This window comes from Pinus tabuliformis, chromosome 8, assembly GCF_031772625.1.
Source record: "Pinus tabuliformis cultivar Carrire ecotype Pingquan chromosome 8, CPIR1, whole genome shotgun sequence".
NCBI classification, from domain to species: Eukaryota; Viridiplantae; Streptophyta; class Pinopsida; order Pinales; family Pinaceae; genus Pinus; species Pinus tabuliformis.
Window position 1 is genome coordinate 2,026,218,506 of NC_142294.1, and position 27,659 is coordinate 2,026,246,164.

The following is a 27,659-nucleotide window of genomic DNA, read 5'->3' on the forward strand; positions in this document are numbered from 1 at the left end:
TTTGTGATTTTTGTGTTATCCACTAGCATAGACCCATCTTAAATATAGATATAATATGAGCGGAGAGGGATCCAATTTCTTCATTGGCAATTATTTTTTATGAGCAAACATTATTTAAATGTTTTGTATTTTTTTTTTAATTTTTTTTTTTTAAATTTATTTTGGCCGACACTAGCAAAATTTCAACTTTGATGATGGACAAACATCGTTGTAACCATACTAGGCTGTAGAGTGAGCTTGGCATATTCATATTATTTTCATCCTCAACATTGAGGATTGTGTAAAGCTCAGTGGAAGATGCCCCTTGGAATGATGGACAAACATGGCTGTAACCATACTAGGCTGTAGAGTGAGCTTGGCATATTCATATTATTTTCATCCTCAACATCGAGGATTGTGTAAAGCTCAGTGGAAGATGCCCCTTAGAATAGTTTTGATGCCCCCAAAATGACTTCCATTCTCAACCCCTCCCCATGAAATTTGAACTTAAGACCTCGTAACAACTAAACCCCATACAAACCAACTACCCTACAACTTATCATGGATCAACCACAACAATACTTATTATAATAATTTAAAACCAATATTTCTAATTACTTTTCCATATTTATCTCATTTACAAACCCCTCAACCCCATCCCATTATTATTACAATAAACACAATAATATATCACCGAGGAAAGAGTTCAAAATTGCGAAAACAAAAAACGCACAACAACCTCTGGTCCCAACATGACAACATGAATGAAGTAGGCCTCTCATGTTGGAGATGATTTAGGGGTTATTCCATGGCCTTCTCTCCCTTTGAAACCCCCCAACCATCCCTGTAATAATTTATTATATTATCTTTAACGATGCTACTTTTACTCTCAATCTTTAACAGCTACCGGCCTTCCCTCTTCAAAACCCTTATATAGAGTGTTTTCTCTCCATCGACCTCAAAAACCCTTATATAGAGTGTTTTCTCTCCGTCGACCTCTTTGCCCTTTGCCTTCAAAGCATTTTTGCACAGTTAAATCCTTTGTCCAAAATCCTCGGGGTTTCGCATTCGTGTCTGATATTGGGCGAGTTTCTGGCATATTTTGGATCCATCGATTTCATTCGAGCCCTCCCTCTGTGCACTATCTGGTATTGGGATGGCTGGAACTCAGGAGGATCCTGTTCTTACACGGGCAGTAGATGACGATTCGAGAGAGAACGAGGATGATGCCGGAAAGGAAGAGGACACTGGAGCTCAGGTTGCACCCATTGTTAAGCTTGAGGAGGTTACTGTCACCACGGGCGAAGAAGAGGAGGATGTCCTTCTTGACATGTAAATTTCTTAATCCATGGCTATTTCATGATTTTGTTTTCTCAGTTGAAAGTTGTTTTCATGGCCTCTTCGGTGGCCCTTTTCCTGTGCACATAAATGGGACCTTGACTATAAGGAAGATGCATTTGGGCAGTTATTTACTTCTAATTTTTCTCCTTTTTAGTAAGATCTGTTTTTATCGGGTTCTCGATGTTTTGTTCGCCTGTTGATGATGATCAGATTTGTCATTTCAATGGGGTGCTGAAGAAACTCTATGGTAGATGCATTTAGCGGGCTATGGTTTGTTTTATCGGGTAATTAGGGTTTTGCTTTTCTGTGTATTTTTGGTGGGATTTGATGCGCTTTGATGGCGAATTCGTTATATTTTGGATTCTTCGCAAGATATTGCATGAAATTCTGAACACCAGAGAAAATTTACCCGAATATTGATAGTACCTTTATGGAACTTCCTGAGATATGAACACATACTGAATCATCAAGTTTGCTTTGTCTTTTCTGCTCTCAATACTGTTGAACTCCTTCGCAATGTTCTGTAATCGGAAAAACAGGGAATTCCGGAAACAACAAGTTCTGAATTCAAACCACGGGAGCTTTAGGTTTATCTTAGGGTTTAGAATTGAGGGTTTGTCATTCTTTCAGCGAGCGTTGATCATATACACAAGCAATATAAGCTCCCTTTCTATTTTAAATTAAATACACTTTCCTTCATCCAGTCATGCTTTTTGTCTTTCCATCGGAATAGTGGGGATGAAGCTTGATGAACTGATAAATGGGATTGAATTTCCACTTGCAGGAGTATGTTGCTGTACTTGTCTGTCATGGAAAGCAACAGGATCAGGCAAAGAGAGATCTGGATGCATTTCTTGGCAATCACAGTGGTGCATTTGTGGCATGGTATTTCAGTCTTTTCACAAATTTCTGTTTTCTCTGTTCTTTTGAGTCAGGATTATGAGGGCTTATTGCTCTTATATCAGCAAGCATAGAATAGAAATAACATGTTAGACTTTTCCAATATAACATTCAAAATGTATAATGTTTCGTATCTAACGGAGATAGGTTCATTTGACCAAATAAAACAATGCACATTATCATATTTGTCTTTACTTCACAAAATTCCAAAGTTTCCTCCAAAGGGCTATAAACAACAGCATTGCAATCAAAATAGCTATCTTGAGGTGCAGATGAATGGATCGGAGGCAGATATTTCTCTGGTCGACAACAATTAATGGTAATTCTAGACAAGATAATCTGTACCCGAAGACACATTTTTCAAGACAAAGTTGCGTTTGATGAATTGCAGTTATGTTTAATTTGTTCTTTAGACACTTCTTCAAAGAGGTAATGCTTTTGTCGTTTGCAAAGGATTTTTTTGATTTTATTTTTAAATTAATGCACATATCCTGAAACTAGGATTGTAAGGTGCTTCTGAGTAGAATATGAGAAACAATGCTGGCTATATTGTGATATCATAAACGCTCACTTACATGTATTTACTTGGTGGAAGCAAAACAAAACAGAGAAAATTAACATTGCGCAAGAACATCGGGCCGATCAGTTTCCTCAAACAGTTTCCTTTCATGCTTTATCTGATAGTCTCACTTGGTTGAGTTTTCTTATTTTGTAACCTCTTGCTTTGCTATAATATGATTTTGCACCTGAGGGCAACCTTACTTCCAGACTTTTTTCTTTTGAACCAGCTTCCTCTTATCATGATGGAGCAATGTGCCCAGATTTAGCGTTATAGGGAACCATTAGCACCTTTTTGTAGAATTTCTTTGAAAATTCTGCAACTGCTGTAGTGAACAATTCTGAAACTAATTTGTGACACCAAGACACAGAGTTTCTCTACTCTTTTGCAGCGGAATAAAAAAGAGTTAAAAACACATTCATACAATACAATAACACAGGATTTTTCTATGGAACCCTACATGGAAAACCCTCTGCTAGCTGTAGATTTTTATTGACAAAGTTGAGCAAATAAAATTAATTACAAGGAAAACTGTTTCACTACAGAACAAGGTTGTTCTTTCTGCTGACACTTAGCTGAAAACTGCTTGCAACAACCCTGTCCTTAGCTCCTAAATCCTTGTGCTGGCCTGCCCCTGTTTCCTTGTGCTGGAAGCCTCTATTTTCTAGTGCAATAGTGGCCCTATCTTCTAGGAATTACTCCTGATTTCTAGCGCACACTAGCATGGATTTTCTCTGCCAAAACTCTGTGCAGAGGCCTCTCCTTCACGCTCTTCCTAGCTCTGCCAGCTCACACACAAAACTCGCACTCTATTGTTTGGTCTCACAACCTGTAAAAAATTAATGTCTGCTCATGCTGTAGCCCACCCAGTTTCAAATTCTTGCAAGGTTTAATGCCCAAAACCCATCAATAGCATATGACTGATATACACATCATTTTATCATTTTCTGCATTTAACTTGAAACAACATAGAGGTACTCTACATTTCACTTTCAGCTGATAAGAGAAAAAATAAGGCAAGCACACACATGAATTTTACACTGTTTTTGGTCAACATGATCCTAGAAAAACCCCGCAGCGGGGAAAACCAGTTCTTCTAGGAGGATTTTATTTTGTTTCTTTGACGAAGCATCACTGAAATCCCATTCTCAAACTGAGTTCTGAACTGTCTTCAACAAATGTTCATGTTGAAATTACAGTCCTCTGAAATGCTCCTTCTTCTTAGGAATTCAAGCCACACTGACAGTCACAGGTTCCTTGAAACTCGGGTTCATCACAGCAAATATGCACAGGTTTTTTTATCAGCGTTTAACCTCCCTGGAATTTGAGCAAATACACTCCAAAACAGCTCTCTAAATATCATTGATATACCACTAAAACCAGGCTTGAGATTTTTGCTGGTCTTGGCCCAAGAATCTCACTGTGTCCCACATAAATACGCTGGCAGAGAAATATGCTGCTAAAACACTTGCCTACGGTGAGGAGTAACCAAACTTGACTCCTAATAAGCCTTTGACCTGTGTGCAACCACTGGCTGTGACAGTCTTCCAAAATTTCGTGCTCCCTTTTTAGCTTTAACTCGGCCTTCTAGGGATTTGATTAACTGTGGTCTTGTTCCTAGTTCTTGCTGTAGAATTTCTTCACAAAAATTCTCTTCCTCCTATCTCCTTTCCTCTCCTCAATAGTTCTCAAGAGGATTGAATGAAGGAGCTCTTCCTTGCTGCCTCCAAATGCAAGCTCCACAACATGGTTGCGTTCTGCTCTGATTTGAGTTCACCTTGGAACACAGCCTCCTCCTTTAGCTGTCTCGATCTCCTCTCAAGCTTCCCTACACCCTCCTCTTTCCTTTGAGAAGAATAATGAAGAATCATTCATTTCCTTTAACTTCTGTTTTTCTTTTGAGAGGGAAACCTAACCCTAAAGGCTAAAGATCAAGGGCTGAGATTAAATCTCAGCTAATGAGATCTATAGTTGAGATCAAGCTCCCATTAGACCCCTTTCTCATGATGACCCCTCACTTAACCTTTTAATGTTTTAGTACCATGGTCACTTTGTCGCTCATAAAGTGAGTTTTAAAATATAAAGGTTACCTTATTAACATAAAGTGGACTTAGTACTTTACACAAAGTCACTTTAATAACCCATGTGACTTTAATAAATTAGAATTACAAGGTACACAACTCATAAAAGCTTCTTTAGCTCCTTGACATTAATAAACACATAATGTCACTTAGAGAAAAGGATATTAATGTGTATTCCTAGGCCAAAAGGATAAATTCCTAGGAAACACTTCCTTGGTACTATATTCTCAACACAATGTTGTGCTCACAAAATAGTGATCCATTTTTGTGCCTTCGTCCTCCTTATAAGCAATTCACATCAACTAAATTTGGCAAGTTTATTTTTTGAACTCGGTCTTGTGATTGACTAGTTAACTGAGTCTAACTGACTCATGTAATTCGTCTTGCCTCAATTTAGAAACTGAAGCTCACTTGCTTGTCCTTTGCCAAAGATAACTCGCACTAGGAGACAAACAACTGAGCCTCCAACTATACACATGAGTTAAACTGCTTCATGAACTCGACCTAATTTTTAGGAACTCGTCCTAACTTTTAGGAACTCATGCATGCTAAAGACATGAGTGCTTGTGGTCTCTTTGACTAAGGAACAAGTCAAAGAAGACCTTACTCGCTTCTATTTTCAACATTCCCTCTTAGCGAGAAAGGTGCTTTTGGAAGAACCTCGTCCACTTGGATCTATCTCCAATACTACCACGTTCTCCGTTGTTGCAGCTTCTTCCGCTGAACTAGAAGACTTTGCCTTCTTTTGCGGAACCTGATAAGACCTTTTCTTTCCCACCATGCTCTGCGAGTCTATCACTTCAGTCATAAGGGCCATGCACCCTGTGTACCTTTGTGGCTGCTTCCTTTGGTTGAAGGTGATATTGGAAGATCCAACTCTCCCTTGATCTCCCTTAAACAAATCCTTTGCCCACTTGGCTCAAACTCTCCCTATGCTGGGAGTCATTGCTTGAGTCGCTGCCTCGACTCGCCTTCGGCTATGCTCCTCATCATCTTGTTGGTTGGCCCAACTGCCAACTAGCTTATACTCAAATTGAGATACTGGCTGAGGCTTCATCTTGAGTAGCTTCTTCTCAGGTACTCTAATCTGCTCTTGCTCTAAGGACTCCTTAGACTTAAACTGAGATATTGGCTGAGGCTCCATCTTGAGTAGCTTCTTCTCAGGTACTCTAATCTGCTCTTGCTCTAAGGGCTCCTTAGACTTAAACAGACATATTGGCTGAGGCTCCATCTTGACTCTTGAGTAGCTTTTCTTAGGTACTCTAATCTGCTCTTGCTCTAAGGACTCCCTTTGGGTTTTGCTCTCCTCAACCATCAATTCTCTACTCTGAGCTCTCCTTGCCTTGCTGCTCAAGGTTGCACTTGTCTCTACCTAGAACTTGTAGTGATTTTTCATCCTCACACCTATCTGCTTCTTACATCCAAAAGCTAAGTGCTGGAGGTAAGCCTTACCTTTGCTGAAAATGACATCATAATCCTTGTCCTCAAGGGTAGTTATCCAAACAAGATTCTGCTTTAATCTTGGAACATAAAAGACATCTCTGAGATGGAGGGGATTACTTGACTCCCTCTGAAAACTGAGAGTACCAATTCCTCTCGATTTGAAACTACACGTCCTTCTCCTTCAGGTGTCTAAAATTTTTCTTTTTTTTTGGTCATGTGGAAGGATGTCATGTGGAAGGATGCTACCGAATCAATATACCATACACTGCTGTCTGCTGAGCTTGGCATGCAAGCAATCAATGATAAATATTTCTCGAACTGGGCAAAAAATGCATCTAGCTTTGCTGATGTAGCTACATGATCCTCACTGGACTCGTTCTTTCGCTTAGGACACTTAGTGGCATAGTGTCCAAACTCATGGCAATGGAAGCACTTGACCTTTCTTAGATCCTTTTACTTGCCCTTTTGACTAGACTCGACCACTCCTTGGCCCTCCGTGCCCTTGGTCTTGCTACTCTTGCTTGTTATGGAAAAGTTCTCCTTGTCCTCTGTCTTCATCGATCTACCATTTTTGGTCCTTCTTCGGATATCTTCCTGAACGTAGTCAGTCAATAGCATTTCCCAACTAGGAAAATTATCTCTGTCATTGACAACATCCTGGAACCCATACCAAGACTTGTGAAGTCGTAGAAGAGCAAAACTCACAAGGTCATGCTCTGGTATACTCATGAGTGAATTTTGACAAATACGTGACAATGGACTCATCCTTGTTCACCTAGATACTCCTTAGCTTCTCCTTAAGAGCAAGCTTCTTGGTATCGCTGGTACTCTGATATAGATCTAAAATAGTTTTGAACATCTCATAAGCTGTCTTCTTCTCATGGATATGAGGAAATATATGATCTCTGACCCCTTCTAGAATAATCGTCCTTGCCTTGATATCATTCTTAGTATGCCGGGTCAACTGTTGGGGATCTTGTAGTGGTGGTATAGCCTGCTTCACAAATTCTCCCACCCCATTATCCTTCAAAACTATCATGATCCTCCCTTTCCATGAAACGAAGTTTGATGCTCCCTCTAAACAGTTATCTGCTCTCAAACCTTGGTACGCCGTCCTGCTTTCCCAGAGAGCTCTCCAACACCTGCCCACTAATAGCTTAGTAGTCCTTCACAAGAGGCTGTACTTAGGGCACAATAGGGCAACTTCTAACAACCCTCCAACCTGTACACTTAAGCTGCCCACACAATTGTCCAATGGGACCTCATCCACTTAGTAGAACATCAACTTGAGAATAACATTCAACATACCTTAACCAATAGAGACTTCTTCTGCTTCTCTAGGTCACACCCCTGTGCAATTACCTGAAGTTTTCGACCCTCTGATTAGGGCATCTTGCACCTACGTCAACCCATAGTTTGTTGCCTCAAAACTTTGCAAACATTTCTCCACAGGTTCCTCTTCTATGCGTTAGCTCTTGTCCTCTTATATATTGTTGTTCCAGCTCCTTAAGAACATAGACCAGCCCTAAACTAGGGCTTAATCTCTCCTGTAACAACACATAAAAAACTTGGTCTGTTTTGCAAGTTGTTTGCACCACAAATAATGCACAAAAAGACTACCCAAAATGCTCCTCTTGCAAGCTACTTGCTCCTGCCTAACTTGGCCTAATTAGTTACAAGAAAAACGAACCAAAACCAATCCTCTTCTCCACTTTGCTAGGCTCCTTTGGGCTATGACTATTTCAGGGAGATTCTCCTTATGATGTTGCACTAGGATGTGCCAATCAACTTGTGTTGGTATTTATTCTGTTCCTTGCTCCGATACCATGTAGAATTTCCTTAAAAATCTTGCAACTGCTGTAGTAAACAATTTTGAAACTAATTTGTAACACCAAGACAGGATTTTTGTAGGGAACCGTACTAGGAAAACCCTCTGCTAGCTATAGAATTTTATTGAGAAAGTTGAGCAAATAGAATTAATACAAGGCAAATTGTTTCACTAGAGAACAACACTGTTCTTTCTATTGACACTTAACTGAAACCTGCTTGCAACAACCCTGTCCTTAGCTCCTAAATCTTTGCGCTGGCTTGCCCCTATTTCCTTTCGTTGGAAGCCTCTTATTTCCTAGCGCAATAGTGGCCCTATCTTCTAGGAATTACTCCTAATTCCTGCGTACACCAACAAGGATTTTCTGTGCCAAAACTCTGCGTATAGGCCTCTCCTTCACACTCTTCCTAGCTCTGCTAGCTCACACACAAAACTCGTGCTCTCTATTGTCTTGTCTCACAACCTTGTGCTCACAAAACAATGATTCAATTCTGTGCCTTCGTCCTTCTTACAAGCAATTCACATAAGGTATATCTAGCAAGTTTATTTTTGAATCTCGGTCTTGTGATTGACTAGTTAACCGAGTCTAACTGAGTCATGTAACTCATCCTGCCTCAATTTAGATACTGAAGCTCACTTGCTTGTCCTTTTCCAAATATAATTCGCACTAGGAGACAAACAATTGAGCCTCCAACTATACGCACGAGTTAAACTGTTTTATGAACTCATCCTAATTTTTAGGAACTTGACCTAACTTTTAGGAACTCGTGCACGTCAAAGATAGGATTGCTTGTGGTCTCTTTGACTAAGTCACAATTCAAAGAAGACCTTACTCACTACTATTTTCCACACTATATATATATATATATATATATATATTGAAATGTGGAAAGAAATCATTATGAATAAATGAGCAAGAACATTTACATGACAAACATAAATGACAAGCAATATTCCACCATCACTTAACCCCAATGTGGGGAAACTCTTGATCAATTCTTCTTATATTCTTCAATAATTCAGCAGAGAGAGAGAGAGATATTACAATTTACAGATCTGATAATTAATGACAGCGGCAAAAGAGACCTAACCAGAAAAGTCATTGCTGGTCAACAGGGCAGATTTGACCCTCATAAATTGGTCAACTTCAGTCAACTTCGGCCTCCAAACAACAAGATGAATCAACCCTCAAAAGAACCCAAAATCAGCGCAGTCAAATTTGGTCAAACAACCAACCTGTGGTTAGCCCTAGCTGCAGTCAACGTTGGTCAAAGTCAATGTTTGGCCTCAATTTCTGTGCCTAGAAATGCGGCTTGCCCAAATAGAGATAGCCCCCACAAAACGTAGTCAAAGGAGGTCAACTCATGTTGGTCAACGCTTGGTCAAACTGTCCAGAAATTCGGTCTCTTGAAATTTCGGCCTCTTGAAATTTTGCTTTCCTGAAATTTCAGACGTGTGGAGAGAGAGATGCCTAGAAATCCGTACCCAATGAACGAGGAGAGAGAGAGAGAGAAGTGTGAAGATGAGTGTATCCAAATGAGGCTAAGGCATCATGTATTTATAGCAAACGTTGAGGATGAATAGACGTGACTGTTGGGCTTCTGAGCCTACATAAGTTTGTTGGCCGACCTTGACAATTTGTCCATAATCAAAGTAAATTCATAACTTCATTTGTACATGTCAGAATCGGATGATCTTTAGATCACTCCTACACCTCTCGGAGAGAGGAATCCAAGAAAAATATCAGTTGTCATAAATAAGATGACCCATGTGGAGTTTGGCCCTAGTTGCCGATTTTAACATGATGAAACTACGTAATCCAAACTTTAAAATATGGTATGAAAAGCTTAGTGTGCCCAATCATTGATTTTTTGTTTGAGGGAAGGGTACAGTTTTGCTAAGGCAATGATAGAGGAGTCAAATAAGCAATATCACTAACATTGAGGTACATAAAGCACTTGGTGCTTTTGATTAATTGCCAATCCTGAAATCTCGAAAAATGTTAACTCTGTTGAATTTTGAATGGGATATGAAGTTCTACTTTCTCGATATGAAGTTAGAGGAGATGGGAACCGCTTTTAAACATCTCAAGACAATGAATGGTAATGTTAAAAATTTAAGTAAAGGTTTTACTTTAAGACTTTAACATTACCATTAATTGCCATCATTTTAACGCAAATTGAGAGTGAAACCCAGTCTTAAATAAATATTTCTAGTGTATGAAGTTTCTAAAAGTCTCATGAATTCATAATTATCCTCTAATTAGTTATTAAAACAAAAAAATGTTGTTCCCAACATTTAAATCAAGGCAAAATCAAACAAATTTCATTTAGAAACACGTTGTACAGATGTTGAAATGCATTTCCCATGTGAAATATGTTTCATATGAATTGAAATGCGTTTCTCATGTGAAATATGTTTCATATGAATTGAAATGCGTTTCCCATGTGAAAATACATTTCATATGAATTGAAATGTGTTTCAAGAGCATTTTAGTTGTGTTTCAGTGACTCGATATGAAAACGCAGCTGGTATGCAGGGGCGGGCCATGTTTCCTGCATCATAGATACCTTCTCATATTTGGAAATTTGTTTTTGTGGCTGATCAAATGTGTCGTTGGTTCTTCTTCACTTTGTTGTTCCCTTTGATGGGTTGCCTAGTCTATGATTTGATAGATGAGATGTCTAGTGGTTGTGGTTGCATGGTATAAAGGTTGGACATAAAGAGCTCCTCCACAATCTATGATTTACATGTTTAACAATCCTTTTCTTAAGTCCAATTATATACAAAATTACAAATCCTAGTGCAAGTGAAAATACGTTCTTCTTCAATGTTGCTTTTGTCAAACTAAACAAACAGGAAACAATTTATTTGACAGGTGGAAGAAGTGATAGGCTTAGAGCAATTGAATTGTAGGCCATGCTTCTTGACAAATTGATGAACAGATGTCTCCTTACTTGAGATTTAGGTTGGCACCATGGCACCATCCTGTCCATCATTATACACTAATCTTGTCATTATCTTCTTCACTGTGAATGATTGGCCTGTTCCCTGCAAATAGATCTGGGCATAGAGGAGCCAATCCAAGAACAGTAATCTCTAGCACAAGACAATATTAATGATCTAAATACCTAATCCTGAAGCTTGAGTTTGATTTTTCTCTACTGGTTCTGAATCTCTGATTGAGAATCTCCCACTCGTCATTATCAAACCTTCTCCTTCATCATTGGCATCAGCTGCACTGCTGAGGTACTTTGGTTGGTTGTCATTGGACTTGAGAGCTTGAAGTTTCAAATGATTATAGTAACAGACAGCCAGAAAAGCCAGTCCACACCCACTCAAGTTTATGACTGTAACCTTTTCATTTATTACAGACAAAGATTATGTTATGAGCAGCCAGTCCTTGACAAGACCAGCAACATTCATAGTCAAGGCTGAAGTCTTTCCTATCAGAAGAAATACTGCAAGATTAAGAGCCAAGGCACAAGCAGAAATGTCATGTAATCCAAATCAAAGGAAGAGACCCTGATTATCAGAAATGGGTATTCTACTAAGGCCCAGGGGGTGCTGAGAAAAACAAGGCAACAAGGAGCAACAAAGATGTGATGGGATTCAACTTAATCCCTTTTGATGTTCGTGGAATTTGTATGAGAACCAATTGGGTAGTCTCACATGCAACTGCACTTAACTGGAGAATCACCTCCCATGCATTCATCTTGGCCTCCCCATAAGCTGAAATAGTAACTCCAATGGATATGGCCAACATATTGGCCTCGGGCTCACCTTTATAAGCTTCTTTCTTCAGGGAAACCACAATCAAATACACAGCAATGGGAATTAGAGCTTTCAGCATTTGAAATAATGATACTGAGAGGAAAACATAGGCAGAATTTGAAAACCAGAGACCCAAAGAATACACTTATCAATACTATGGGTTCAACGAGCTTGAAGACTCTTACAATAGCAACAGCCAGTGTTGAGTAGAAGCCCATGTGAATCATGGTGGGACTGATCACACTAAAGTTGTCAAGCAATGGCAACTCCAATGGATATGGCTAACATATTGGCCATGGCCTCACCTTTATAAGATTCTTTCTTCAGGGGAACTGCAATCGAATGCATATCAAATGGGCACAAGAGCTTTCAACATTTGAAATATCGATACTTTGAGAGACATGCACCAAGGGCTGCATCATTTAGGATTTGTACTCAGTTTAGGTGTCATATTCAAGGGGAAGTTGTTATGCTTTCCACCACTTCATAGATTGTTAGAGTGATGAAACAAAAGAGGCTCCCTCTTGAGGCTAGATTATGTCATTCATATCAGTTGTGTTGTTGATGTCCTAGCTCAGCCAGGTCTTGCCAAAACTCTGTTGAGGTTCAAAATTTATTATAAACTGAAATGTCTTCACAAGAATTGACCTCATAAAATGCCATAATCACAAGATATGCCATACATGGCTGTGATTATGGCTCGCAAGACCCTTAGACTTTGAGCAATGAGGCTCGCAACATCACTTATGATTATGCACTCTACAATTCTGTGACCAGCTGAATGTCAAGCAATTGAACCGCGATTTAAATCCTATTTTGTCAGCAATAATTACTATACTTTGTCTTTATTTAGTGTAGAGAACCAAGCACTTATTCTGCTCATCTATAGAAGGGACAATGGTTGTTTGCCTATGAGGTATAAGGAAATCCTATCAGATGTTTTGTATTTTCGTATGGAATTGAATCATACTCCTGCACACTGTAACATTCATATATATCAACCTGTAGAGGCTTTAATAACACCTGGTATTCTGGTTAGTGATTTTATTGGACCTCATGTGCATATCCTACATGCACAGGATGGACTATTCATATGTTACAGGGTATTATTCTTATTATTTAGGGTGCACATCTTCAGGTGCTCAAGAACGATTACTAGAACAGTCAGTTAATTCTGCAATTTAAAGGATGAAAAAGGAGGTTATAGGAGTCTAGTTTTGGTTCTCATCCACAATGTCACACTAGTCTGCCTGGGCATGGTTCTCATGGTTTAATAGTGACTTGAGGAGTCATAATACCACAGATCACTAAACACGAACAGCTAAGGTAGCCCAAGGACAATAGCCATCTTTACACATTAATTAACAGGTCTTACATTAATTATCCTAGGGGGTTTTAATACTTCCAAATGCTTAAAAAACAGTTAGCAGAGCATTCACATTACACATTCCAGCAATCTTTTCTATAAACCAACCAAATGCAGTCAGGAGAGCCCTCCTTTTAAACTATACAACCTTATTGTTAGTATGATCAACCTTATTTTAATATATAGTGTGACAAACCGTATGTGACAGGCAGGTGGAAAATTTTTCTCGCAATTGACTAAGCGACGTCCTGCGAGCCAGACTTGAGACGGAAACCCTCGTCAGAAGTATATGCTTGGCTCTTTTCCAAACAAATGAAGAGTCAATGAGGTTTTGTGTAATCACTTCTGGTATCGTATTGGGTTATTGTTAGAAGCGATAATTGGATTCGGATTCTCATCGAGTGAGTTGTTCTGCTTTCTCAATTTGAGAGGGTTTGTTTGGAGGGAAAAATGAAAGAGGACATACGAGAATAGTGAGGGGAAAGATGCAGAGGAAGAGGATTGAGAACATCGCCAGCAGGCAGGCTACATTTTCCAAACGTAGGTGGATTGCTGAAGAAAGCTTACGAGCTCTCGGTGCTCTGCACTGCAGAAGTTGAACTTGTGATTTTCTCCCCAGCAGGAAAGCTCTATGAACTGTTTTTTAGTGCAAATCCTACTATTTTGATTCTAATAATCATGGCTATGCAAACCTCATGAGATTCTTACTAATAACCCAGGTGGTGCAAGCCCTAGTAAGCTCGATGTTGAAAAACTTAGTGTAAAACCTCCAAATCGCTGGTTTTGTTGTAGTGCTTATTGGAGAGTATATAAAAAATTTCACACCTTTTTATGAGATATGGGAGGAAAACATGTTAAAGATTTTTAATAAATATAAAATTTCCAAAATGATGCTAGTTACGTGTGATTCTTTTTTCATTGTTTGTGATTATGAAAAATGAAACTCGATGTTTTTTCATTAGTGCACACATATTTCATTATATAATTGCATATAGAAAAATCATTCCAGAGCCGATAACAATAAAAGTGAAGAATTTATGGTCCAACGTTATATTTAAGGGAGATGTTTAAGGATGACGTTTGAATTTTGTTTTTCATTTTAAGACATTTGGAGCAAATATTAGGAAGGACTTTGAGAAAGGATTGTCCTTCATTTTCGAAAATGGAGTTGTTCCTTTCCAGCCATATGCCCCAAGTGACCATCAAAGGGAGAGCTCATATGTTTTTTGGATGTTTTCTTTATAGCCATTTTTTTACACATATCCATAGAGTCCCCATGCCATTGATGTGAATTACTTGTTCGGTTTTTTTTAACCAACATTTTTAACCAAACAAGAAAAATTAAAAAAATGCCTCAAGATCAAAGACTGAAACAAAGACCTATTGACATACCTTTTAAAGTATGGAAAGAACTTGTAAAATCATATGAGAAGTTGGATGCACAAAGAAAAGCCGGCAATGAGAGCATTCAGGTATTGAATTTTTCATTAAACATTATTTAGAATGTATTAATACTTATAAGTATCTTAGACATGTATTTGTGTGAAAATAAATTGAATTGGTTTATGTTTAAGGACAAGGCATCCAAGGCGAGGTTAACCAAGACAAAAGTCACTTATCGTAGTGGCTAGAAAGGTTTAAAAGCACTGATAACAACCTTTGTAAGTATATTAAACATGTGATATTTTTTTAATAAATTTTGTACTAGAAGAAAGTCATTGTTATCTAATTTCTCCCTATTTACTGATTGATAGGAACTAAAATATGGAAGACCTCCAAATCATTTGGAAAAGGAGGTGCTGCAGCAAAAGAGATGGGTTGAATTTGTTGTTTGGATGGACTCTATGGTATGTAATCTTAGTTGGATTTCCAATATACTTTTAAACCATATTTTCATTTTATTTTTTAGTACTATTAGATATTATATCTTACCTCATTTTATGGTTAACATTGTATAACAAAAACATGCGTTGCGTTATGTAATTAATACTAACATGTAATATTGATTTTTTTTGTCAGAATGCTATAGGTAATGATTGCCAAGACGATGATCCAAATTATGTTCAACATATATCAGGAGATGATGAGGATGAGGATGAGGATGATGGTGGTGAAGGAGGAGATGATGATGATAGTTGCGGTGTTGGTGATGATGTGGATCAGAGTAATGAGGATGGTCAATATGATCATGAGGATGATCTTGGTGGTGGTAGCTATGCATGCACATGCATTGTTTTTTATGAAGAAATTATTGTGTAGAATGACATTGCTATGTTTAGATGGGTGTTGTGAATTTACCCTATATCAATGAGACATTTTGATTTTGTAATCATACGATGAGTTTGATTTATGTATGTTGTTAATTTATCGTAGAATAACGATATTCATGAAATATTTTGATTTGTTAATCATATTTGAATTTTACTTGTTTTGATTAAAAATAATACTGATTTTATTAGTATTATGTTGCTATTTTATACATGTTTTGAAAATTGTTAATGACACATTGTTATTTTTTTGGATGGATGTTGTCAATTTCTCTTAAATTTCTTTACAAATGATTTTGAATTGTGATATCTGCTTTAATGATATTTAGAAACTATCATATATTTCACTATGAATCTATAAAGGGGGTCATATATGTAAAGAAAAATATACTCTATATAAGAAGTCAAATGCGGATGTAACCATGGATGCAAAATTGAAAGTAAAATTGGATGTTAAACTAGGAATTAATACAAAAATGCAAACAATTGACATACAAAGTGTTTTAAATTAGAAGTGAAAAATTGTGCAATAGTTGACACAAAGAAGGGAACAAAACATGGCATACAAAAGGATATCAAATTGGGCAAAAACAAGGACACATAAATGGGCACCAAATTAGATGCAAAAAAAGACAACAACTAGATGTAAAATAAGATGCAAAGTTGAGCGTTAAAAAGAAGCAAAAAACGTTACAAATTAATATGCCAAATGATGATGCAAATAATGGTGTAAATTTGGGATGCAAACTTGGGTGCAAAAAAGGAAAAAAAAAGATGTAAGAAAAGACATAAAACAAGATGCAAAATGGGGCTGAAAAAAGGTGAAACCAAGGATGCCATATTGGATGTAAAAATGATTCCTAATCACATGCAAATTTAGGCTCTAACTCAGACACAAAATTATATGCAAATGTGGACACAAAATGAGGCAAAAAAAGATGCAAATTTGGATGGTGAAAACGATGTAAAACTAGACACCAAAAAAATGCAAAATTGGATGAAAAAGTCGGTGTAAATAATGGTGCAACATTCGACACAAGTAGACACAAAAAAATGGTGCAAAAAGGGGCATAAAATAGCTTAAAATTGGATGCAAAACTTGGTGCAAAAACAAATACAAAAGTAGACGTAAAAAATGGCTCTAAATTGAATGTACCATTAGACACAAAATAAGATGCAAAGGTGGACACAACACATGACTCAACATAAGATGCAAATATAAATGCAAATTTGGATGCTCAAAATGATGTAACATTAGATGCAAGAGATGGTGTTAAAAATGATGCAAAATTGGATGAAACAAATGACGCAAAATATGGGTCAAAATGAGATGGGAAAAAGGGAGACAAATCAAACGTAAATGTGGATGTAAAAAATGGTCCAAAAAAAGATGCAAAAATGGGCACAAAAATGGATGCAAAATTTAGTGCTAAATCAAATTCAACACATGGTGCAAAGATAGGCACCAAAGCTGGTGCAAAAATAGAAGCAAAAACTAGTGTAAGACTAGATACAAAACCTGGCGTAAGACTAGATGCAAAAACTGACACAAAATGGATGCATAAAAAGACGTTAAATTGGATTCAAAATACAGTGTAAACTTGATGCAAATGATGGTGCAAAAATGGAAGCAAAGAATGACACAAAATAGGAAGCAAAAGAGAATGAAAAATAGATGCAAAAAATGACACAAAACTAGAAGCAAAACCTGTCATAAAATAAGATATAAATTTTGGTTCAAAATTTGACGCAAAAAATGATGCATAGTTTGGTGTAAAAAATGATGCTAAATCTAGCGTGAAAAAGGATGCAAAATCAGGTGCAAAAAAGGACGCTTTAAAAATTGAACAATAGAGCCAGATTTAGCGCCAGGTTGCTCATCACAATTACAAAAAAAATGCACTAAAATATGGCGCTAAATCTGGCGCAAATCGCTGGTTTTGTTGTAGTGAGAGTGATGTGTTTGGACCTGTGAAGGTTCCATCACTAGGTAAGTCTGTGTACTATGTATCATTTATAGATGAATTCTCAAGGAATACATGGATATATTTCCTTAAGAAGAAATTTGAAGTCTTTGACAGGTTTAAAGAATTCAAGGCTCTGGTGGAGAGTTTTGCAGTAAGGAATTTGAAGAATTTTGCAGTAAGGAATTGAAGAATTTTGTAAGAAGTGTGGTATATCACGGCAGAAGACTACTCAATATACACCTTAGCAAAATGGAGTTGCAGAAATAATGAATAAGACGTTGATGGAAAGGGCAAGAAGCATGCTCAGTGGTGCCGGGTTAGGACAGGAATTTTGGGCAGAGGCGGTGGATACTGCATGTTACCTGGTCAACAGGTCACCTTCATCAGCGTTGGAGGATAAGACTCCAAAAGAGGTATGGACTCATAAGAAACCCTCTCTTTCACGTCTGAGGGTATTTGGATGTGATGAATATGTACATGTTCCAAAGGAAACATGAACCAAGTTGGATAGTAAATCTGAAAAGTGCATCTTTATTGGGTATAAGGATGGTTTGAAGGCTTATAAGCTTTGGAACCCAGTAACAAGGAAGGTTGTGTACAGCTGAGCTGTGGTGTTCAGAGAGGTGAAATATGTTATTAAACATGAAGTCCAACCAAAGGAGCCTGAGAAGATAGAGTTTGAGCTAAAGGAGGAAGAATCAGACTCTACAGTAGAAGAGGAATCAGAAGCTGAAGAGCCACAAACTCCAGGTGTAAGAAGATCAGTTCGAGAAAGAAGGCAGCTAGAAAGGTATAGTCCATCTGCTTTCTATTCAAATTTTGCTTTATCTATTACTGATGATGATCCCATAACTGTGAAGGATGCAGTGGATCCAGAGGATGGAAAACTCTGGAAAGAGGCCATGGTTGATGAAATGGCATCTTTGCACAAAATTGAGGCTTGGGATCTGGTGGAGTTGCCAGCTGGAAGGAAACCCATTGGCAGCAAATGGGTGTTCAAAAAGAAGACAAATGTAGAAGGAAAAGTGGAGAAATACAAAGCTCGGTTAGTAGCAAAAGGTTATTCCCAGGTGCTGGGAATTGATTTTGGTGATATTCTTTCTCCTGTTGCCAAGGTAACTTCTATTAGATTACTTTTAACTGTTGCTGCTGCTTTTGATTTTGAGCTAGAACAGATGGATGTGAAGACAACAATTCTTCATAGGGATTTGGAAGAGGAGATCTACATAACAACCTGAAGGCTTTGTGGTGAAGGGTAAGAAAGAACTGGTATGCAAGTTAAAGAAGTCTTTGTATGGGTTAAAACAGTCACCAAGGATGTGGTATCAGAAATTTGATACATTTATACGGGGACTTGGCTTCACCAAAAGCAAAGCAGATCTTTATGTGTATTTTAAATTAATTGGTGATCGTGTTATTTATTTGGTCTTGTATGTGGATGATATGTTGCTGGTTGGAAATGACAAAGAAATTAGGACCCAATTGTCCTCCAAATTCGACATGAAAGATCTTGGTGCTGCAAACTATATTTTGGGCATGGAAATTAAAAGAGATCGGGAAAAGAGGAAGCTCTAGTTAAACCAGAGGAAGTATGCCGAGACAATATTGCAGAGGTTTAATATGCAGGATAGTAAACCAGTGAAGGTTCCTATTCCTGTAGGTGTAAAGTTATTTGTTGAACAATGTCCCAAGACACAAGAAGAGGAAGAGGATATGTCACGTGTTCCATATGCAAGTGTAGTCGGTAGCCTGATGTATGCAATGGTATGTACTAGATCAGACATTACACATGCAGTGGGAGTATTGAGCAGGTTTATGTAAAAACCAGGAAAGGAGAATTGGATAGTAGTGAAGCGGGTTTTTAGGTATTTTCTTGGCACTAGTGATTATGGTTTGTGCTACCAAGGAAGACCAGGATTGGACAGAGTGTTGGGTATTCGTGGCTTTGTTGATGCATATTGGGCTGGAGATCTAGATTAGAGAAGATCTACAAGAGGGTATGTGTTTAACCTATTTGGAGGTGTAGTCAGTTGGATGAGTAAGAAACAATATGTAGTGGCACTATCAACTACAGAGGCAGAATACATGGTAGCTACTCATGCAAGCAAGGAAACAGTTTGGTTGCAGAGATTGTGTTCAAGTATGGGGTTAGTACAAGAAGCTATAAGGATAGGCTGTGACAGCCAAAGTGCAATTTTCTTGGCAAAGAACCTTGCATATCATTCAAAGACAAAGCACATTGATGTTCAGTATCACTTTGTGAGGGATATGATAGAAGACAAAAAGGTGTTGCTGGTAAAGGTGGACACTTTGAAGAATATTGCAGATGCATTGACAAAATCTGTGAGCTTTGAGAAGTTCTCCTGGTGTAGGGAAACAATGGGCATTTCAAGGCTAGAAAAATGACTAAGCTCTCATGTGGCCCCTTGTGGAAAGAAAACAACAAGTGGGAGAATGTTGGGTTGTGTTATATTCTTTCCATGTAGTTAACAGGGGGTTTGAGGGGTACCCGTAACCTCAGTCTATGGGGTCTGGGGCAACGCCCCAGAAAATTTTGATTTTGGACCCTATGTTAGGTTGGGTGGACCCACGTTCAGTTTTGTGCATGATTTTTTCACATGTTTTTTGGACGCGATGGTTTTTCGGTCCATGGTATTGGACACGATGGTTTTCGGTCCATGGTATTGGACACGATGGTTTTTAGTCCATAGTATTGGATGCAATGGTTTTTAATCCATGGTATTGGATGCTTCGGCATGTATAAATATGTATTATAACATTGAAAGGAACATAATGAAAAATCAAGCTGGTAGTCCCAATTTTGGGATCCAGTGGGAAAATCTATGTGTATATGTGTTTTATGTGTTATGCTCTCGCATTGTTTATTTTTCCTTGTTTTAGAATTCATATGCAGGTAATTTCTGTATAGGGTTAGAACCTACACACTTTATATTCAAATGGAACTACTACAGGTATGTGGACCACTTTCGATGGTGGTCATTCTACAACTTCCCTTGCATTTGTATGAACTGCAGGGGTCGGTGGTTTGTGTGGATGACCATTTCCTTCCCCAAAATGTAATGCTTACATTGTTGGCAAGCCTACACAATAGAATACATCTCTTTGTCATAAGTGGGATGTAGGTTTTAACCCCATACAGTAATTACCTACATACAAATTCTAAAACATAGAAAATAAACAATGCGAGAGCATAACACATAAAACACATATGCACAGAGATTTTCCCCTAGATCCCAAAATCGGGACTACCAGCTTGATTTTTCATTATGTTCCTTTCAATGTTACAATACATATTTATATATGCCGAAGCTTCCAATACCATGGACCGAAAACCATCGCATCCAAAACCATGTGCGAAAATGATGCACAAAACCGTAGGTAGGTCTGCCCAACCTAATATAGGGTCCAAAAGACAAAATTCTCCGAGGAGCTTCTCCGAACCCCATAGACGGTTGTTACCTGCACCCCTCAAACCCCTTTGACCCCTTCTCTATGCAATCGATGCAACAAAGGGGGGCTCCACCCCCCCTCTAACCCCCAGTTAACTATGTGGGCCAGTCGTGGAAATAATATAACACAACCCAACATTCTCCCACTTGTTGTTTTCTTTCCACAGGGAGCCACAAGAGAGCTTAGTCATTTATCCAGCCCTACAATGCCCACTGTTTCTCTACACCAAGATAACTTCTCAGAGCTCACAGATTTTGTCAATGCATCTGCAATATTCTTCAAAGTGTCTACCTTTACTAGCAACACCTTTTTGTCTTCTATCATATCCCTCCCAAAGTGATACTGAACATCAATGTGATTTGTCTTTGAATGATATGCAGGGTTCTTTGCCAAGAAAATTGCACTTTGGTTGTCACAGTCTATCGTTATAGCTCCCTGTACTAAACCCATACTTGAACACGATCTCTGCAACCAAACGGCTTCCTTGCTTGCATTAGTGGTTGCCATGTATTCTTCCTCTGTAGTTGATAGCACCACTACAAATTGTTTCTTACTCATCCAACTGACTGCACCTCCAAATAGGTTAAACACATACCCACTTGTAGATCTTCTCTGATTCAGATATCCAACCCAGTCTGCATCAACAAAGCTACAAATATCCAACACTCTATCCAATCCTAGTCTTCCTTGGTAGCACAAACCATAATCATTAGTGCTACACAAATACCTGAAAACCCACTTCACCGTTGTCCAGTGCGCCTTCCCTAGTTTTGACATAAACTTGCTCAATACTCCCATTGCACGTGCAATGTCTGGTCTAGTACAGACCATTTCATACATCAGGCTACTGACTGTGCTTGCATATGGAACACGGGACATGTCCTCTTCCTCTTCTTGTGTCCTGGGACATTGTTTAGAAGATAACCTCACACCTACAAGAATAGGACCCTTCACCGGTTTACTATCCTGCATATTAAACCTTTGTAGTATTGTCTCAACATAATTCCTCTGGTTTAACTAGAGCTTCCTCTTTTCCTGGTCTATTTTAATTTCCATGCCCAAAATATAGTTTGCAGCACCAATATCTTTCATCTCGAATTTGGAGGACAATTGGGACTTCAAATCCTGGATAATTTCTTTGTCATTTCCAACCAGCAATGTATCATCCACATACAAGACCAGATAAATAACACAGTCACCAATTAATTTAAAATACACACTGTGATATGCTTTTCTTCTGGTGTAGCAAATTCCCCGTATAAATGTATCAAATTTATGATACCACGTCCTTGGTGACTGTTTTGACCCATACAAAGACTTCTTTAACTTGCATACCATTTCTTTTTTACCCTTCACAAAACCTTCAGATTGCTTCATGTAGATCTCCTTTTCCAGATCCCTGTGAAGAAATATTGTCTTCACATCCCTCTGTTCTACCTCAAAATCAAAAGCAGTAGCAACAAATAAAAGTAATCTAATAGAAGCTACCTTGGCAATAGGTATCACCAAAATCAATTCTGGACACCAGGGAATAACCTTTTGCTACCAACTGAGTTTTGTATTTCTCCACCTTTCCTTCTACATTTGTCTTCTTCTTGAACACCCATTTGCTGCAAATGGGTTTCCTTCGATCCAACAACTCCACCAGATCCCAACCCTCATTTTTGTGCAAAGATGCCATTTCATCAACCATGGCCTCTTTCTAGAGTTTTTCGTCCTCTGAATCTACTGTTTTCATAGTTCTAGGATCATCATCAGTAACAGATAAAGAAAAATTTGAACAGAAAACAAATGGACTATACCTTTCTAGTTGCCTTCTTTCTCGAACTAATCTTCTCACACCCGGAGTTTATGGCTCTTCATCTTCTGATTCCTCCTCTGTTGTAGACTCTGATTCTTCCTCCTTTAGCTCAAACTCTATCTTCTCAGGTTCCTTTGATGGGACTTCATGTTTAATAACATCTTTTACCTCTCTGAACACCACATCTCGGCTATACACAACCTTCCTTGTTACTGGGTTCCAAAGCTTATAACCCTTTAAACCATCCTTATACCCAATAAAGATGCACTTTTCAGATTTACTATCCAACTTGGTTCTTTTCTCCTTTGGAACATGTACATATGCATCACATCCAAATACCCTCATATGTGAAAGAGAGGGTTTCTTACCAGTTCATACCTCTTGTGGAGTCTTATCCTCCAACGCTAATGAAGGTGATCTATTGACCAGGTAACGTGCTGTCTCCACTGCCTCTGCCCATAATTCTTGTCCTAACATGGCACCACTAAGCATGCTTCTTGCCCTTTCCATCAACGTCTTGTTCATTCTTTCTGCAACTCCATTTTGCTCAGGTGTATATGGAGTAGTCTTCTTTCGTGCTATACCACACTTTTTACATAATTCTTCAAATTCCTTACTGCAAAACTCTCCACCGTTATTTGTCCTCAACACCTTTATCTTCTTCTCTGTCTAGTTTTCCACCAAAGCCTTAAATTCTTTAAACCTGTCAAAGACTTCATATTTTTTCTTAAGGAAATATATCCATGTATTCTTTGAGAAGTCATCTATAAATGATACATGGTACACTGAATTACCTAGTGATGCAACCTTCACAAGTCCAAACACATCACTGTGCACAAGCTCTAATATCTGTTTCGCCCTCTTACCACCAGAGGGGAAACTCACCCGATTCTACTTCCCATATACACAATTTTCATATAAATAAAAATCTAGAGAGCTATTACTCATACCTTCTACCATATCCTTACCGTGAAGTATTCGAAAGCCCTTCTCTCCAATATGTCCAAGCCTTTGATGCCACAACATGGTCTTCTCTCCAGAGACCACTAGATTTTCTGTTCCACTTTCAGGAACCAAAAAACTGTTGCACCCATCAACAACAGTACTACCTTGCAGCTTGTACAAAGTTCCAATCCAAACTCCCCACATCAATACCAGTGCTCCCCGAACCATCTTGCGGGTATCCTTCTCATACACTGTTTTTACACCTGCATCATCCAGCTTGCTTATGGAAATCAGATTTCTAGCCAATGCAGGAATATGCAGAACACCTGGAAGTGTTCTAACCCTTCCACCTTGCAACTTCAACTTTACTTTTCCACGACCAACGATTCTGGCCTTCCTATCATCCACCAAGAAGACTTCACCACCATCATATTTCTCATACTCGCAGAACCACTCTCTATGGGGAGTGAAGTGAAAGGATGCACCTGAGTCAATCAACCATGCCTCATGATCTACATGTGTACTTGAAGAAGCCAAGTACACATCCCCACCTTCATCTGAGGTGGTTTTTGCCTTTGTAGAAGGAGCATCATCAGATCTGTTTCCTTTGTCAGGAGCTTTAGATTTACAGTCCCTTTTGTAGTGCCCTTCTTTTCCACATTTCCAGAACACCACCTTTACAGGTTTTCCTAGAGATTTAGATCTACCTCTAGATTTAGATCTCCCACTCGATGACTTATTTTTGTTTATGTTCTGGGACTGTCCTCATATAGACAAGGCATCACCATTCTAGCTCTTCATATTTTTCCATCTCATCTCCTCCGTCAGCAAGGATGAGACTATTTCATAAAACTGTAAGGCAGTTGCATTGCTACCTATTGCAATAACCATACTATCCCACAAATCTGGTAGAGAACACAACAAACTGATGCACTTATCTTCATCTGAAATTTGAATATCAACAAATAATAACTTACTTACCACAGTATTAAATGCGTTCAGAGGTTATGTCACTGAGTCTCCATCTTTCATCCTCAGGTTATACAGCTTTTTCCATAGGAATAGTTTATTCACCAGAGACTTAGATTGGTACAAAGTCCCTAACTTGTCCTACAAAACCTTCGTCATAGCTTCCCCTGATACATTTAGCAATACTGAATCCGATACACACAATCATATTGTGCTCTTAGCCTTCTTATCCAACTTCTTCCATTCTTCATTGGACAATCCCATTGGTTTAGCACCCAGATCTACCACGATCTACTGATCTTTATCCACCAATAGATCCTCCATCTTGAGTTTCCATAACTCAAAACTCTGACCATTAAATTTCTCGATCTCTATCTTTCCACTGCTCGCCATCTTCTTTCACCACCAGAATCGATCCCGTAGATCTCCCACTGAACAGGGTCTACCACAAGCCCGAGCGAAACCCCTCAGTAATAAAGGCGTCCCCTTGAAGCCAAAACAAATCTGATACCAAATGTAGGTTTTAACCCCGTACAGTAATTACCTGCATATGAATTCTAAAACATAGAAAATAAACAATGTGAGAGCATAACACATAAAACATATATACATAGATTTTCCCCTGGATCCCAAAACCGAGACTACCAGATTGATTGTTCATTATGTTCCTTTCAATGTTACAATACATATTTATACATGTCGAAGCATCCAATACCATGGACTGAAAACCATTGAGTCCAAAACCATGGACCGAAAACCATCGCATTCAAAACCATGTGTGAAAATCATGCACAAAACCATAGGTAGGTCTGCCCAACCTAATATAGGGTCCAAAAAAAAAAAATTTCGGGGTGCTGCCCCAGACCCCATAGAGGGGGGTTACCTGCACCTCCAAACCCCCTGTGACCCCCCTGCTACGCAATCGGTGCGATGAAGGGGGGCATCCGCCCCCCCTCTAACCCCCCGATTAACTACATGGGCTAGTCGTGGAAAGAATATAACACAACCCAACATGGGATACTTTTGAACTATGTCTAAAGGTGTCTCACTGTGATATGCCACTAGATGCCCCTGTTGAGTAAGCACTACCTCAATAGCATAGTTAGAGGCATCTGTCTCGATCTCAAATGGTTTTTGCAAGTATGGTAAAGTGAGCACTAGTGCAGAGCAGAGGTGATGTTTCAACTCTGCGAATGCCTTCTGTTGATATTCAAACCAAAAGAATTTTTCTTTCACTCCTCCCTTGTTGACTTGACTCAAGGGCCAAGTGATATGAGAGAATCCCACCACAAACTTGCAGTAGAAATTGGCAAGACCCAGAAAGCTACAGAGCTCTATCAAAGTGGTTGGGGCTGGCCAATCCCGAATGACTTGGATTTTCGTTGGATCCACATGCACCCCTCATTCATCAATAATTTATCCCAGATACTTAACCTGGCTCATGCCAAAAGTGCATTTCTCCAAATTGGCACACAGCTTGTGTTGCCACAGTGTTTGGAGAACCTGTTGGCTATGGTGGAGGTGCTCTTCCGAACTCTGGTTGAAGATTAGGATGTCATCCAAGTATAACACTACAAATGAGTTGGCGAATGGCCGTAAGATGTCATCCATTAGCCTCATGAAGGTTTCAAGAGCATTCGTCAACCCAAAAGGCATAACCAACCATTCGAAAAGGCCCTCCTTGCCTTTGAAGGCAGTCTTTCACACATCGGAGGGTTTGATTTATACCTGGTGATAGCCAGACATCAAGTCGATCTTGCTGAAATATTTTCCCCCCTTTAGTTTGTCAAGAAGGTCATCAATCCATGGGATCAAGTACTTATTCTGGAAAATGATCTGGTTCAGTGCCCGGTAGTCAATACAAAGTCTCCAAGTCATATCCTTCTTATATACCAACATGATTGGGCTCCCACAGAGCGATAAACTTAGACGGATGTGACCTTCTGTAGCAGCTCCTGAATCTATCTCTTGATTTCATTGCTCTCCAGAACGGAGTGCCGATAGATTGGTCCATTGGGCAGTGGCACATCTGGGGTCAGATCGATGGAGTGCTTGACTTGATAGTGTAGAGGCACCCATGTGGGGGAGGTGAAGATGTCCTCGTACTCCTCCACGACCTTGTCCATCCGTTGTTGTCGTGCAGAGGGGACCTGTCTGGAGGTCATGGCCACTGTCTTCTTCTTTCCCTGAGGGCGTATCATTAGGAAAAAGAAATTCTGGTTTTGGAAATGAACTTATTGCATTGTTTTGCAGTAACCAAAAAGATGGCGGTAGGTGGTGCTACCTCTGGTATGCTGTACAACTTATTTCCAAAAGTAACAATAACATCACAAGGCCTTGACTCATACATAGCATGTCACTTCCATAAGTATGGTTGACCTAATAATACGTCACAAACATCAAAGGGAGAAACATCACATAATACCTCATTCGTGAAGGGCTTGATGTTGTATGCAAGGCGACATTGCTGGCTCACGCAAAGATCCCATCCTTGGTAAAGCCACCTGATGGTGTATAGTTGTGGATGTTCTATGGTTGGTAAGCCCATTTGCTTCACGAACTCTGTTGAAATGAGGTTCTTTTGGCTCCCATTGTTGAGATCGAACTGTAGCGGGGAACCCTTTACCCACATCTGGGAGTGCAAGAGGCGCTCCTCCTCCTCTCAATCTTCGAGTTCCTCCTTCTAGATCTTCATGGTGGAAACGGTGGTGTTGGGCTTTGCATTGATGATTTTCTTCCCTTTGTCATTCCCCTTGTCAGGTTTAGAATCAGAGTCATAACATGCATCTAATTCTGAAGCCTTTAGCTCGGCCACCAGTGATTGCTTGGCCCGACACTAACTCGTGTTGTGAGTGGAGATCTTATGGAACTCATACCACTTTCCCCTGTCCTTCTTCGGCTTCACAGCGTTGTTCTTTTCTTGCACCTTTGGCGGGTCATCTTGGGCCGCCCCGCCTTGGTTTTGTCC

General features: G+C 39.1%; 1 protein-coding gene across 3 annotated transcripts; it reads left to right on the forward strand.

Annotated features, from left to right (window-relative positions):
• The first annotated feature begins 906 nt into the window (after nucleotides 1–906).
• LOC149244565 (ran-binding protein 1 homolog c-like) lies at nucleotides 907–15,532 on the forward strand. 3 transcript variants are annotated; one of them, XM_089374890.1, is made up of 6 exons: nucleotides 907–1,311; nucleotides 2,105–2,205; nucleotides 2,493–2,539; nucleotides 14,846–14,932; nucleotides 15,026–15,118; nucleotides 15,291–15,397. In XM_089374890.1, exons 1-4 carry the CDS (start codon nucleotides 1,136–1,138, stop codon nucleotides 14,900–14,902), a joined length of 381 nt encoding a protein of 126 aa, XP_089231016.1. In that variant the 5' UTR covers nucleotides 907–1,135; the 3' UTR covers nucleotides 14,903–14,932; nucleotides 15,026–15,118; nucleotides 15,291–15,397. The 3 variants fall into 3 exon arrangements, with proteins under 3 accessions (XP_089231016.1, XP_089231018.1, XP_089231017.1); XM_089374892.1 differs by lacking the exons at nucleotides 2,493–2,539; nucleotides 15,291–15,397 and having other exon boundaries at nucleotides 914–1,311; nucleotides 15,026–15,083; XM_089374891.1 differs by lacking the exons at nucleotides 2,493–2,539; nucleotides 14,846–14,932 and having other exon boundaries at nucleotides 915–1,311; nucleotides 15,291–15,532.
• Nucleotides 15,533–27,659: the final 12,127 nt, after the last annotated feature.

Bases quoted from the DNA above. Each gene is read 5' to 3' on its own strand.
- LOC149244565 (XM_089374890.1), top strand. From the start codon at position 1,136: ATGGCTGGAACTCAGGAGGATCCTGTTCTTACACGGGCAGTAGATGAC. The intron at 1,312-2,104 runs GTAAATTTCTTA...TTCCACTTGCAG, and splicing joins GAGGATGTCCTTCTTGACAT to GAGTATGTTGCTGTACTTGT. The intron at 2,540-14,845 runs GTAATTCTAGAC...TTTATGTTTAAG, and splicing joins CTGGTCGACAACAATTAATG to GACAAGGCATCCAAGGCGAG.